The sequence below is a fragment of the Narcine bancroftii genome, chromosome 7 (genome assembly GCF_036971445.1).
Source record: "Narcine bancroftii isolate sNarBan1 chromosome 7, sNarBan1.hap1, whole genome shotgun sequence".
Classification (NCBI taxonomy): Eukaryota; Metazoa; Chordata; class Chondrichthyes; order Torpediniformes; family Narcinidae; genus Narcine; species Narcine bancroftii.
The window spans coordinates 24,324,617-24,340,262 of NC_091475.1; the positions used below are offsets into that span (position 1 = coordinate 24,324,617).

Here is a 15,646-nt window from a genome sequence, read left to right on the forward strand (position 1 = left end):
ATATCACCTCAAGGTTTGGGAGTAAATTTAGGTCAGAGATGAGGAGCAACTGCTTCTCCCAGAGCAGTGAATCTGTAGGCCCTTTCAGATAGGGAAAAGTCGAAATGTAAAGGCAGAGAACCTCCGCCAAAACGTATAACCACATACCTCTCTGAATGTGTGGAGGCCATTTCTGAGCTCTATAATCCAACCCCTCTCAGAAAGGGGTAATTAGCAGAGTGCTATGCTCTGCTGAAGATCCAGCTGCGCTGGATGGGTCACGTCTCCAGAATGGAGGACCATCGCCTTCCCAAGATCGTGTTATATGGCGAGCTCTCCACTGGCCACCGTGACAGAGGTGCACCAAAGAAAAGGTACAAGGACTGCCTAAAGAAATCTCTTGGTGCCTGCCACATTGACCACCGCCAGTGGGCTGATATCGCCTCAAACTGTGCATCTTGGCGCCTCACAGTTTGGCGGGCAGCAACCTCCTTTGAAGAAGACCGCAGAGCCTACCTCACTGACAAAAGGCAGAGGAGGAAAAACCCAACACCCAACCCCAACCCACCAATTTTCCCCTGCAACCGCTGCAATCGTGTCTGCCTGTCCCGCATCGGACTTGTCAGCCACAAACGAGCCTGCAGCTGACGTGGACTTTTTACCCCCTCCATAAATCTTCGTCCGCGAAGCCAAGCCAAAGAAAAATGCTCTGCCAATCGATCTGAATGTACAGCCGCACTAAACGGCTGTTTAGGGGCGGGCTGATGGTGCCTTCAGCCCGTGACCCATCTCCCCACTCATCCCTCTCCCTCCAAGTCTGGGGCGACGGGGCAGCGGGAGCCCTCAGGTCAGCGGAAGCTGTCAGCAGGGGTCATCGTGGTAGCAGGAGCAGTCAGTGGAGGCCATCAGGGCTGCGACAGCCACACTGGGCTGCTTCAGCCTTCGGGGCTGCTCTCTGTGGCTCAAAGCTCAGCAGACCAAGGGCAGTCTTCCCTACCCTTAATCCCCCAGGCAGCTGGAACTGTTTTGGGAACCACTGAGTGCTTCCAGCTGCCTGGGAAATAATGGGTAGGGAAGACAGCCATTGCTCTGCCACGTATTTATGATGAGTGGTGCCAAGGCACCAGTCATCCTGCCTTCGTCGGATAAGGAGCCCTCTTCAAGGAGCCTCTGGATATTAATGGAATGCTGGAGTAGCCTTTTAGGGCTGCTGTCTGAAAGGCAAGTTCTTAGTTTTCCATCTGCTCCTGTGGAGGCCTGACATGAAATGACCTTGCGGAACTCTCTGCTCAGCTCTCTCCCAGGCTGACCTGTTAAATGTGTTTAAACAGAGAGAGAGAGAGAGAGATTTCTGCAGTCACTTTTAAATAAAGAGAGGAAAGAAAGGTTAGATGAAGGGTAAGAGCGAAATGAGTCAGTGAAAGAAAAAGGAATTTAACGTTTTAAAATAATCCAAAAAAATAAATACCGAAGGTCTAAGCCTTCACAGAGATCACACATTGACAATTCACATCATTGAAAGTGTAATAACACAGTAATCACAAACCAAATGTATCCACACATCTAATTACCAAAATTATTAATTGTTACTCTTACCTTGCATGCCTTTGAAAGGCTAATGACTGGACTTGTTGCTAAATCAGTGTGAGGACAGTTCACACAGCACCAAGGGCCACACCAGCACCTCACACTCTTTTGATTTACAATGTGAGAACATTTGTGCCCTGGAGTGTAACATATTCAGAGTGAAGCTCCCTCTACACTGTCCCATCACACACTCTCAGGGCAGAGACAGCAAGGATTAGATACAGTGTGAAGCTCCCTCTACAGTGTCCCATCACACATTCCCAGGGCAGGGACAGAACAGGTTAGATCCAGAGTGAAGCTCTTCTACACCAGTGGTTCTCAACCTTTTTTGCCCTAGATCTCACTTTAATTTAAAAAAAACGTACGCCCCACCATTAGTGTAAAAAAGTTATATATTCAAAATAATTTTTAATTAAATAATTTATTGCAAGGTAATTTCAATTCAATTAAGGTCAGGAATACACTGGAACACATATTTCATATTCAACTACTACTTCAATATGTCAACCATCTCAAATACACATTCAACAAATGTCGTCACTTCAGTGGGAACCTTGCCCCTGACGCTGGCTGCAGATGTTGTTTTGATTTGAGGGACTAATTTTGTTAGTTTCAACCTTAAATCTCCAGGTTTTGTAATTTCCAGTCGGTTTCTCTTAGCTTGTAACAGATCACTAACAGCACTGAAGCCACTAAATAATACGAGGAAAATGTATCAATAGTTTCCCTTGCTAAAGTTGTTGAGTTTGGGTATTTCTTTTCAATCTCATTAGACAGCCACATGATTCATTCAACTCTTGGTATTGCACTGGAACTTAAGATAAGTCCACCAGCAAAGGCTGAGTTAACCAAGAGGGACAATCCATTGCCTTTAAATCACAAAATCTATCACTGAAGTCAGTAACCAACATTTTCACATGGTCAACAATGGCGAATGTAGCAGCATTAGTTACCTCACACTTATTCAACCAACAGAAATTACTGAAATTTCTTGCAGAAATATTCCTTTGGTCTTTGTCTTTGGCTTGGCTTCGCGGACGAAGATTTATGGAGGGGTAAGTCTACGTCTGCTGCAGGCTTGTTGGTGACTGACAAGTCCGATGCGGGACAGGCAGGCACGGTTGCAGCGGTTGCAAGGGAAAATTGGTTGGTTGGGGTTGGGTGTTGGGTTTTTCCTCCTTTGTCTTTTGTCAGTGAGGTGGACTCTGCGGTCTTCTTCAAAGGAGGTTGCTGCCCGCCGAACTGTGAGCCGCCAAGATGCACGGTTGGAGGCGCTATCAGCCCACTGGCGGTGGTCAATGTGGCAGGCACCAAGAGATTTCTTTAAGCAGTCCTTGTACCTCTTCTTTGGTGAACCTCTGTCTCGGTGGCCAGTGGAGAGCTCGCCATAGAACACGATCTTGGGAAGGCGATGGTCCTCCATTCTGGAGACGTGACCCACCCAGCGCATTTGGGTCTTCAGCAGCATGGATTCGATGCTTGCGGACTCTGCCAGGTTGAGTACTTCAATGCTGGTGATGAAGTCATTCCAATGAATGTTGAGGATGGCGTGGAGACAGCGCTGATGGAAGCGTTCTAGGAGCCGTAGGTGATGCCGGTAGAGGACCCATGATTCGGAGCCAAAGTGCAATGACAACGGGCGCCTTCTGTTGGAACTCTGCGCAGAATAGCGGCTTGTCATTACTAACACCCTTTTCCAGCAGATAGACAGCCTGAAGACTACCTGGATGCATCCCCGATCCAAACACTGGCACCTCCTGGACTACGTTCTGGTGCGAAGAAGAGACAAACGAGATGTGCTACACACCAGGGTCGTGCCCAGCGCGGAATGCCACACTGACCATCGGCTTGTTCGCTGCAAACTCAACCTTCACTTCAAGCCAAAGTTCAAGAACAGTGGAGCCCCCAGAAAGAGGTTCAACGTTGGAAACTTGCAGTCAGACGTAGTGAGAGGAAACTTCCAGGCAAACCTCAAAGCAAAGCTCGAGGATGCAAACTGCCTCACGGACTCGTCTCCTGAAACCCTCTGGGATCAGCTGAAAACGACCATACTGCAATCCACTGAAGAGGTACTGGGCTTCTCTTCCAGGAAAAACAAGGACTGGTTTGATGAAAACAACCAGGAAATCCAGGAGCTGCTGGCAAAGAAGCGATCTGTCCACCAGGCTCACCTTACAAAGCCTTCCTGGCCAGAGAAAAAGCGAGCCTTCCGTCTCGCATGCAGCCACCTTCAGCGCAAACTCCGGGAGATCCAAAATGAGTGGTGGACTAGCCTCGCCAAACGAACCCAGCTTAGCGCCGACATTGGCGACTTCAGGGGTTTTTAATGAGACACTAAAGGTGGTGAACGGCCCCTCACCCCAAGTCCAAAGCCCTCTGCACAGCTCAGACGGCCAAGTCCTCCTCAGCGACAAGATCTCCATCCTCAATCGATTCCTTTGGTATAATTCTAGAAATCCCACAAATCCAAATAATGTACCCGTGCGTTACGCAAAGAAAGACACACACACACACACACACACACACACACACACGTGTAGTCAGGTATAGCTCCACTTTATTGGGGGCTCAAGTCCGACTTTTATATGGTTCACATTCCCTCCATTTCCCCCCCTTTACTGATGCAACAGCCCACATAACAAAAGCGAGTTTCCTGCACGTGGGTACATTCCTACATAACAATCCCTTCTTCCCCATGCTCTGTCCCTGTCCATTGGCTGTGCAGCGGGGCCAGCACCATTTTGGGGTTGCTGGCCCTCATGCTGCCCTAGCCATTTGTCCGCTGGTTCACTTGCTGGGGTCAGTGCTGCTGTGTGGTCTGCTGGCTTTTGGTTGCGCTTGCTTCCCGAACCACCAGCCCGATTGCCGTGGTGGTGGACCACTACAATATCTTTGTTTTTGCATCAACAAGCATCATATTTGCTACTTGGAGTTGCTTGTTCAATGTACTTAATTTCTCAAAAATGTCCGTCAAGTAACTCAATAAGCTTTGCCATCTGTTGTTAGCAAGAGTTTCATTTCAGGTTTGTCCTTCAAAAACTTGCTGAGGAGATCAAACAATTCTATAAACCTTTTGAAGCAGTGTCCCTTTGACAACCACCTTACTTCAGTGTGAAGCAATAATCTCACATGTTTTGCATTTTTATCGACATAAAACTGCTTAAATAGACTTCATATTTGGCATTAGTTTTGATGGCATTGATACACTTGATCACAGAATGCAGTATCTTGTGTAGAACAGGGGGAACTTTCTTGGCAACTAAATTTTCTTGGTGGATAACACAATGCACAACCAACATGTTTGGATTTTCACATTAATTAATTTTAAACATGTTTTTTTTAACCCATCACAGCAGGTGCACCATCTATAGCATGATACAATGTTTTCTTTTGGTATTTCATTTTCTTCCAAATAATTTTTGAGCTTGCTGTAGATATCAACTACAGTAGTAGTTATTTCTAATGATTCACAAAACAACATCTCTTTTTGATACTCTTCCTGATCAATAGATCTCACATGCCAATAACAGAGTCTCACTGTCCTGTACGGTAGATTCATCCAATTGTATTGAGAACTTACGTAATTTCAACTTCTCAATAAGCTGTTTTTCAACATCTTGACCCATGTCATCTAATCTGTTGCAGACAGTACTATTACTCAATGGCATTGCTTGGACATCTTTATCATCCTTTTGGAGAACTGTTTTGAGAAATAATGATATTGTGGGTTTAATCAGTTCCTCCCCAATCATATGATTCTTCCCATGTTTTGCCATCAGCAGAGAAATTTCACAGCTAGTTTCAAGGGCACAATTTAGGGGTGTAGTTTGCACAGCGAATAATGAAATGATTTTTATCTATTTTCAAACTTCTTTTTCAGTGATTTAAAATATTCTAATTTCAAATTGACATGGTTAGGATGTTTTACCCTCATTTCATTGATTCATTTGTCAAAGTCTGTTGGCATAATAGGCAAAAAGGTGCATGTTCATCGTGTACAGCAGGTATAAACCCAAACTTTGAGAACTCCACTGAATATTGACGAACCTTTTGCTTGCTTGGCCTGCTCATTCTGAATATACAACAGCGCGAGCTCCCTGAAACAGATTAATATAACAGCGCAAGCTCCCTGAAACAGATTAATATAACAGTGCAAGCTCCCTGAAACAGATTAATCAATAGTTTATTATGTCTTAGAATTGAAATCAACGAATCAAAGGAAGAATACTGACCCTAAAAAAACATGAAAAAAAACACTAGTGCGGTTTGACATTTTTTTCTCACAGTGTGCATCAAAACTGCGCTAGCCTCGTGCTTTACTTTCTAGATTTCCTATATTTTTTCTGACTTTTGTGTCTCCCTCAGAATGGTGCCTGGGGCAAACCCTATCCCCTGCCGCCCATCAATACGCTAGTGTACAAAGATACATAGAGATACAGGTCTCAATCACTACTGAACTGAAAAAGTAAAGGGGTATGCACATGATTGTTGAGGTAATCTGTAATCCTCGTCACCATTGAGATAATTTGAAATAAGACTGGTCAGAAAAAATATAATTATAATGTTAACCAAGGATAACAACAGTTAAAATAAGAGAAACAATGGAGAATCGACAGAGAAACATCCAAAGAGCCAAAACATGTTATGAAAATAAAAAGAACAAAGTGATTTTACTTGGAAGTTATCACAATTGTGTTGAACTGACAGTGTTGCCAAGTCATATCTTTCGCACCAACATAACAAGTTTATTTTTCAGCCAACTCTAATAATTTCCCAAAATATTCCATTGCCCCACTAAAATATTCTTAAGCCCACTGTCCAATCACACACTCCCAAGGCAGGAACAGACCATGACTGCTTGTCAGTTCTGCAGCTTTTCCTGATCTTAAGTTGCCCAGTGGGTCACTCGGGGGATCTGCTGGTCAGTTTGATCCTGGGCCTGGCCAATTTGGCTATTCATGGGCAGTTGAGGTTCAGTCTGGGCTGACTGCCTGCCCATCTTATGGGGTTACATCCGTGCCCATGTGTCCCTGGAGTGTTGTTTCCATGTGTACGATGCACTATTTATGGGACCAATGGGCTCTACAGGGGCTCAAATGTGCTCTGGATGGTGAAGACCATGCAATAATTTGAACATGTAAATAGTGTATAACTTGTAGTACTGAAATGATGTAATAATGTGATTTCTCGTATCACCAAATAAGCCATTTTAGAACATAGCCTTGGCTAATGGACTAATGTTGTTTCTGTCATTCTGACCCAATGATGTATAATAGAGATTATTTACCAGTAATGTTACAGCACAGGACACACCCTTTGGCCCACAATGTTATACCAAACTATATAAACAAACTCCACATCAAGCTAAATCTTCCCTGACTTACACCAATAACCCTCTATTTTTCTTCCATCCATGTGCCTGTCTCAGAGTCATTTAAACGCCCCTATTGTACTAGCTTCCACTACCACCCCTGGTAAGGTATTCTGAGCACCCTCTACTTATACTAAAATACTTATCCCTGACATCTCCCCTTAACCTTCTTTCTCTCACCTTGTACAGATATCTTCAGTGTTTTACTATTATCACCCCAGGAAGAATGGCGCTGCCTGCCTAATCTTATACATCTCTATTAAGTCACTTCTCATCCTTCTTCATTCCAAAGATACAAGCCCTAGCTCTATGAACCTTGCTTCATAAAATGCAGGTTAGGGTCAGAGTGAAGCTCCCTCTGCAAGGAGAAGGGGAAGGGAGGAAGGGGAGGGAGAGGAAAGGGGAGGGAAGGGATGGAAAGGGTGGGGAAGGGGAAGAGGGAGGGAGTGGAGGGGGAGCAGAAGGTAGTGAAAGGGGACAGGATAGGTGGAGGAAGAGGGATGGGAGGATGGGGAGCGTGGGGTAGGAGAGGGGGCACAGTGACAGGAGGGGAAGGGAGCAGGAAGGGAGGAGGGACCTGCCAAGGGAGGGGGTACCAGACCAGCACCCAGTGAGAGTCAGTGTGTGGGTCCATCCTCCAGTGAGAGCTCTCTTAAAGAATTCGCCTTGGCTAATGGACTAATGTTGTTTCTGTCATTCTGACCCAATGATATATAATAGAGAGATTATTTACCAGTAACTTAGTGATGAGTAAAATCATCACAAGTTCAGAATCTATTTAAATACAATTAACTCTTTGGTAGATCTGAATAACTTGATGGATATAATTGTCAGTAACTCGGTGATAGATATAATTACTATTGAATATTTGCTGTATAATTACCAGTAATATTGCTGTGTATAAATATTGTGATCTCAGTGCTGGTTCTGTGGCCCAGAGTCTCCAGATGTACCTACATTACAGGGCAGGGAATTGTGGAAGGAACTCAGAGGGATTTCTGGTACAGAGGATGGAGATTTGGTCCATCGAAATGCTGGTCACTGAAAAAAAGGCACCGGTCTTCATCCCACATACTCCTGGAGAAGATAGCTCTTCAAGTGTTTGGTCAGAGGTTCCTGTCTAAATTACATTGTCAGTGAGGGTGTGTGTGTGGGACCTGTCCCCTCGTGAGGGTCAGTGCGTGGGTCCTGTCACTCCAGTGAGGGTCAGTATGTGGGACCTGTCCCCCTCATGAGGGTCAGTGTGTGGGACCCATCCCCCCCATGAGGATCAGTGTGTGGGACCCATCTCCCCAGTGAGGGTCAGTGTGTGGGACCTGTCTCCCCAGTGAGGGTCAGTGTGTGGGACCTGTCCCCCACGTGAGAACTACTGCTGTCAGTAAATGTTGTGACATATTTAAAAGGGAGAATTGACTGGTGGTGGGAATTCAGGCAAATGTTGAGTGTGGCGTGGAGATTGTGGTTGTGAAATCAGATGAAGGAGTGGGAACATGGAGCCGAATATTAATGTTACAGGATCTATTTCAGCTCAGAGAAAGGGGTTAAGCAACGGATTAAATGCAGGATAATTAGAAATGAATTTAAGTATAGATTATAAAAATGGATTGCTGAGAAATCAAAAGTCTAGAATCAATAGGAATGTAATTGGAGGAGAGGTGATTGCACTGTTAACAAGATGCAGGCATTGGACTGTAATTACCAAGCAGCACAAGGTTATTTCAGGGTCGGAAATGGAATCTGTCGGGACAGATCCCTGGATTCAGAGCACAGCATGTTGTTCCCACGGCAGCTTGCTGGGGCTGGTCAGACACAGTGGGGACTGGGTGTAGGGAGAGTGGGGGAAGAGATAGTGAGGGTGAAGGGTGGGAGGGGCAGAGGGAAAAGAGACAGAGGGAGGGGAGGATGAGGGGAAGGAGGGAGGGACAGAGGGAAAAGAGACAGAGGGAGGGAGGATGAGGGGAAGGAGGGAGGGACAGAAGGAAGGAGGGACGGAAGGAGAGAGGGACGGAAGGAGGGAGGGAAGGAGGGAGGGAAGGGAGGGAAGGAGGGGGTCTAAGGTGTGAGAGGTGGTTCCTGGGTGCTAGGATGGATACTGTCCTCAGCTCAAGTGCCCTGGGAGAGATTGTGCCTCATTCATTTGTGACATGAAACAATAGAGTGTGGGGTCAGACACCAGGGCACAGAAGCAGGTCAGTCAGTCCTCCTGCTTCATCCTGGGTGTGTCTGTCCCAGGTGGGTCTCTTTCCACCCTCCTCACCGCCAACACACTCGGTATTCCCCTCCACTCCTCCTGGCCTCTCCTTAAATAGAAATAAAACCCTGCAGATGCTGGAAATCTGAAATAAAACAGAGCTTGCCAGCACCTCTAGGTGAGCAGTGAAACTGAATTAAACATCCTCTGCTAACTTACTTTCACTGCCTGTGTTGGGGCTAATCAGGGTTATCCAACAACTCAGGTGCTCTTTCTCCAGGGACGCTGCCTGACTTGGTGGGTGTTTTGGTTTCCATCTTTAATCACAGTTCTGCCAAATATTTCACAGGTTTGACAAAGCTTCTTGACCCTGTGTCCAGAGGCAAAACAATTCCTTCCTTCCCCACTTGTGGTAAGGCGTCTTAATTCTGCTTCTCACTCAATGCACATGCTAGAGTCACTGAGTTTCGAAAGCGTGGAAATGCGCCATTTGGACCATTGCATTTCTGCTAACACCTTTGTCCACCTACATCGATTCCATTTGACCATATGTTTTGACTTTTCAAGTGCCTGTCCAAATACCTCTGAAATGTGGTGACTGTATCTGATTCCATCTCCTCCTCTGGCAGTGAGTTCCTGACATCAGCCACTTCTGGTAAAACACTTACTCCTCAAATCCCCTTTAAAACCCTTTCTTCTTACCCTAAACCTATGCCCTTTTGGTTTTGATCCCTTACCCCAGAGAAAGATTCAGTCTGGCTAACCTATATATGCCTCATAATATTATCAACCTCAATCAGGTCAGCCCACAGCCTCCATCCCTCCAGGGAAAATAGTTCCAATCTCTCCCCATCATTAAAGTCCATAATCCTCTGGTGGGTCTCCTCTACATCTTCTCTAGCACCACCACCTCATCCTTCCTGTAGTGTGGGGACCAGAACTGCATCACATGCTCCAAGTGTGGTCCAGCCAGTGTAAAGTTTTATATTCTCCGTCCTGATCTATAAAGACAAGTATACCATGCTCCTTCTTCACCACACTAACTATGAACTTGAACTCTAAGATTCTTCTGTTCATGAACATTTCTTGATACCCTACCATTTAATGCATGTGTCCTCCATTTTGACATGCCAAAATACACCATCTCATTTCCATGACGATTGAATTCCATCGGCCTCCTCACCACTCAACTTTCCATCTGATCTCTGTCTGTAGTCTTTTTTCGATTAAATTATTTTAAGAAAAATATAGACATATACCATGGTAACAGGCCCTTTCATCCCACGAGCCTGTGCCGCCTAATTAACCTCACCCCCCCATATGTTTTGAACGGTAGGAGGAAAACTGGAGCCACCAGGGAAAACCCACACAATACGGGGAGAAAGTACAAATTCCTTACAGGCAGTGTGAGATTCGAACCCCAGTCCTGATCGCTGGTGCTGTAAGGGCGTTGTGCTAATCGCTACACTCCTGCCTTGCTACCCACAACATTACCGCTTTTGTGTCATTCACAAACCTACTCATTGTACATCCCACATTCCCACCCAAATCATTCATATACCTACAACAAGGGTCCAAACACCATTTCCTGTGATTAAACCACTGATGTTATATCAGTAAGATTCAAAGACAACTCACATCCCTTGTATAAAGAAAATCAGAAAATGATCCTTCCACAAATATCCTATGCCACCTATCATCAAACCAATGTTAGATCCAATTGCCAGCTTGCCTTGATATAGTCCATATAGACAACATCCATTTTTCTGCCTCATGAATCTCCTTTGTCACCACCTAGAACCATAGAACATTAGAGCACAGAAAACACACCCTTCTAGTCTGTGCCTAATTCAACTGAGCTGCACCACAACTATAGCCTTCCATACCTCTCCCATCCATGTACCTGTTCAAATTCTTCTTAAATGTCAAAACTGACTCTGCATTTACCACTTCAGCTGGCAGCTTGTTCCACACTCTGTGTGAATAAGTTCCCCCTGTTGCTCCCCCTAAACTTTTCCCCTTTCACCCTTAACCCATGTCCTAATAAAGTTAGGAATAAAGTCCTAACCTGTTTAACCTTTCCCTGTAACTCAGTTCCTCAAGTTCCAGCTACATCCTTGTAAATTTCTAAACTCTTTCAATAAACTATTTCAAATTAGTGAGGCAGGATTTCCCCTGCACAAAGCCACAGTGACATCACAAATCAGCCCACCTGCCCACTGCTGGCCTTTAGCTCCTGGCTTCTCTGCTGAGCTTCTCAAATAAAGGAACAACTGGCACCTCACCAGAGGCTAACCAACATGCAAAGATCTCTGTCAGAGACCTTGCTTTGCATGACACCTAGCACCTCCTCCCTCTGCATCTACTGGAGATGATCCACATTCCTTCCTGACCTCACCCTTCTCCTTGGTGAACACAGGTGACCTTGTCCACTCAGTTGGCTCCGCATAGTTACCCCTTTAGTCCCTCAGGGGACCCATGTTTTCCATGGATACCTTCTTGCTCCTCACCCTCAGGGAATAACTGTAATCTTATTTGACAAGGATATTTCACGGCCCCTTTTATGCTCTCCTAATTTGGTTATTTTCTCCGACACATTCTTTATGGCTCAAGGGACTCCTTCATTCACAGCAGCCTACAGCTGCCATGTTTCCTCATTTAATATCCTTTGACATCCACGCATTTTGCCATATTTCCCTTTTGTCTAACTGACTATTGGGAGACCTATAGCATTACCACAGCAAAATGACCACCCCTATCTTATTCCTTAATTCTACCCACATGCTCTCAAGGGACGATTCCTCCAGGATATCTTCTGTAAGTTCTGTTGTCATGTTCTCCCTAATCAGTAGTGTGACTCCTCCTCGCATCTCCTTCTGTCAGACCTGAAACATTAAGCGGCCAGGGGGTGGGGAAAATGTATGGTGGGGGTTGGGAAGGTCTGTGGGTGGGGGTGGGAAATGACAGTGGTTGGGGGTGGGTAAGGTGTTGTGGAGGTGGGGAAGGTGTTGTGGAGGTGGGGAAGGTGTGTGGGCAGGGGGGATGGTCTGTGGGTGGGGATGGTCTGTGGGTGAGGGTGGGGAAGGTCTGTGGTTGGGGGTTGAAAATGTCCGTGGGTGGGGGTGGGGAAGGCCTGTGGGTGAATGTGAAGGTCTGTGCACTCACACTGAATGTCCAGGACTTGTGTGGCTACTTGTGGTGATAGCCTGAGAGACTCGTGGTCCACACTGCAGCTCACGGTGACACCATCGTCATTGCGGTCGACCAGCAGTCTCAGCGTGCTGTGTACTGTGAAGGTCTTCCCTTTGGAGTCTGGCTCCTTTGTAGAGGGTACATCTGGAACAGATCAGACAGAACAGCCAATGACTCACATTCTCTCTCTGAAGGGCAGCCTAACAGACCAGGCACTGTGGTACAGTGACCCAATAATGCATTGAGTGGTGGGGAATAGATCCGGTTAAGGTTAGGGTTAGGTGGGGCATCATGTACAGCACAGACATGTGGGCCAAAGGGCCTGCTCCTGTGCTGCACTGACTGACAGTCTGTGTTCTACTCTCATATGACAACAAGCCCAAGCACGGCATCAGAACAGTAACAGCAGGCTCAGTATCAAGGGTTTTCCTGGGAATCCTAAAGCTGCAGGGAAGCAGGGGAGTGTGTGCGGCTGGAGAATAGCCTCTGCAAGCTCTGACAGCTTGAAGGAGCTCTGACAGAGACGATGGATGGCTCATAATCTCAGGACCAGTTCCCTCATGCATTTCACCTGACCAGCTTCATGTGGAACAGAGTCCTGTAACTCATCGGCAGAATCCTGGAGCCTCTGGATAATATTTGCTGAAATTGGGTGTTACAGTGTATTAAAGACCCAGCCAATTGAAAAATCACTTAATTATAAACATTAATGCATAAAGATAATGAATGAAATACTGGCTTAGCAAAGTCTCAGGGAATGATGCACATCCTGTCAAAAACAGGCAGCTTCATCTGCTCTAAGCTCTTGTGAAATTGCCCTTGGTTACAGAGAAAGAGAGAAAGCAGTAATCCTGTCACTGGGTAATGGAACTTGGGAACAATATTCAAGTTCAGACAGCTCTTGTTAATTGTCCCAACACTAACCATATCCATGGCAGTTAAAACATAAAGAAATGCAAATTGCAGAAGTATTTCAAATGCCTCTTGTTGAAAGTGAGGTGTGGGCGGTGATCACAAAGCAACTTCCATAATTGCCATCCTCCGCTAAGATGCTTCTGATTATCCATGGAGTGCCCTTCCTGTGAATAAAGTCGATGTAGAAAGGTCGTTCCCCATGCTGGGAGAGTCTAGGGCAAGGGGGCACAACTTCAGGATTGGAGAGTGTCCACTAAGAACAGAGATGTGGAGGGACTTCTTCAACCAGGGGGTGGCGAATCTGTGGAATTTGTTGCCACAGGTGGTTTTTTAGAGGTGAAGTAATTGGGTGTATTTAAGGCAGAGATTAACAGGTTCTTGATTAGCCAGGGCATCAAAGGTTACTCAGCCAGGCAGTGGGGCTGAGTGAGAAAATAGATCATCTCATGATTAAATGGCAGGGCAGACTCGATGGGCTGAATAGCCTATTTCTGCTCCCATGCTTAATGGTTTGTGACTGAGGAGTTTTACAAAACTACACACAAGCCTACACTCGCCAGCAATGGACTAGACCAGGCTGAGCTGGAATGACCACGTACATGGCTGTCCTCTATTGAAGTTCTATGATCATTGAAATGGCTTCACAACAAACAGGAGATCAGAGCAAAACCAGGTAACTAATCAAGTTAGTCGGCAGAATCTTATTGCCTGAACTCAGCACCTCTCAGTTCAAGTGAAACACGAAAGTCTGCAGATGCTGTGATTGTAGTAAAAACACAGAAATGCTGGAGGAACTCAGCAGGTCTCGCAGCGTCCATAGGAGGTAAAGGTATATTACTGACTTTTCTGGCCTGAGCCCTTCCTCAAGTCTATCAAGCAACACTGCCCCCTTTCTCAATCTCCCTGCATCCATCTTGGGAGACAAATTCTTCTACAACCCATCAACTCCCACAATTACTTTGACTACTCCTCTTCACACCCTGTCCCCTGTAAGGATTCCATTCCATTCTCTCAATTCCTCTGTAAGAAATACAGACAGGGAGGGGTAGGGAGATGTGGAGTGGGACGTCCAGTATGCTGACTGGGTCTGCATGGCACGACGATATCCCTTGGGTTTGAAGCGCTTTTTCTCCAAAGACTTCCCGGCTGAATCCCTTTGCTCTGTCCACATTCTTCCCACTGAACAAACATTCTCTGATTGAGGAAGCAGGATCAGCATGAGTCACTACTTGATCAAATCGAGGCAGATCTGAAGCTCCCCACTGAATAAAACCACCCATCGCAACAGGGAAAGGTTGAGTAGGGTGGGGCTTTATTCCTTAGAGAGGAGGACAATGAGGGGTGATCTGATGAAGATGTACAAAATCATGAGAGGAATAGATTGGGTGAATGTAGAGTCTCTTACCCAGACCAGGGGAATTGGGACAAGGGACCTGATGGATGCCTAAAATGAATGAAGCATGAAAGTCTGCATAAACTATCACTGAAGTAAAAACACACTGAAATGCCGGTCTTTCAGCATCCACAGGAGACAAAGATCACAGAATAGAGAGAGTGCCGGCTGGGGGAGGGGGGTCCAGGCCAACTAAAGGTGTTCAGTGGATATGATAAGGGGAGAGGGGAGAATTGATGTGAAAGGAGTCGGGGGGGGGGGGGGGGGTGGGGGGGGGGAGAGAGAGAGAGAGAGAGAGAGAGAGAGCTGGGGGGTGGAGGGGGTGGGGCGTCATCGGGGGTCTTTAAAAAAAGCCAGAGAAGTTGATATTAATGTCATCCAGTTGGAGAGTGTCATAGCTCAAAGCTCCTTAAAACCACAGGAAGAAAAGCTGACCTAACCTCCCAGCGGCTGAAACTGGGAGCCAGACAAAACACCGCTCTGCTGTCAATAAATTTCTTTAATCTAATTTAATTTATATCTATTAATATAACGACCTTTTATGTTATACAATTATACGAAGACATTAGCTTGCTGGGGCCTGTTAGGGCAGGGAATGAGGAGATTGTTCCTTATTAACAGGGGATCATTTACAATTCTGCTTCGTGCATCTAGTATTATTTATCTGAGGTGGAACAGCTCTGGACATGCTGCTAATGTGGTGGCCATATCAAAGCCAGGGAGACAGCAGAACAGATCAGTCTTAGCGGCTGCCAACAGAACACCATGGTAACGAAACAAGAGGTTGTGATCAGCTCACAGAGACTACATTCAGACACCAGCGACTTTAAATGACCTGGCTGAAGATGAGACGCAGTTCCAGCAGGATTGAAACCAGCAGGTCCCAGTAGCCTTTTTTCATTATGGGACCAGCAGGTCTCAGTAGCCCTGTTCCACCATGGGACCAGCAGGCCCCAGTAGTTCCTGTCCACCATTAGACCAGTAGATCCCAGTAACCCTGTTCCACCATGGGACCAGC

At 46.1% G+C, this 15,646-nt stretch overlaps 1 protein-coding gene across 27 annotated transcripts in view; it reads right to left on the reverse strand.

The window, feature by feature from the left end:
• Positions 1-15,646, reverse strand: part of cadm2b (cell adhesion molecule 2b) — a 1,102,220-nt gene that overhangs the window by 33,845 nt on the left and 1,052,729 nt on the right. For 25 of the 27 annotated variants that reach the window (XR_011341617.1, XM_069889164.1, XM_069889140.1 and 22 more), the window contains 2 exons: positions 12,294-12,464; positions 5,147-5,266 (listed from right to left, as the gene is read on the reverse strand). Coding sequence is in view for 26 of the 27 variants with exons in the window: in XM_069889164.1 (XP_069745265.1) it covers positions 5,147-5,266; positions 12,294-12,464 (291 nt within the window). In the remaining variant the exon portion in view is untranslated. The remainder of the gene's footprint in view (positions 1-5,146; positions 5,267-12,293; positions 12,465-15,646) is intronic. The other 2 variants (XM_069889162.1, XM_069889147.1) reach the window with 1 other exon arrangement.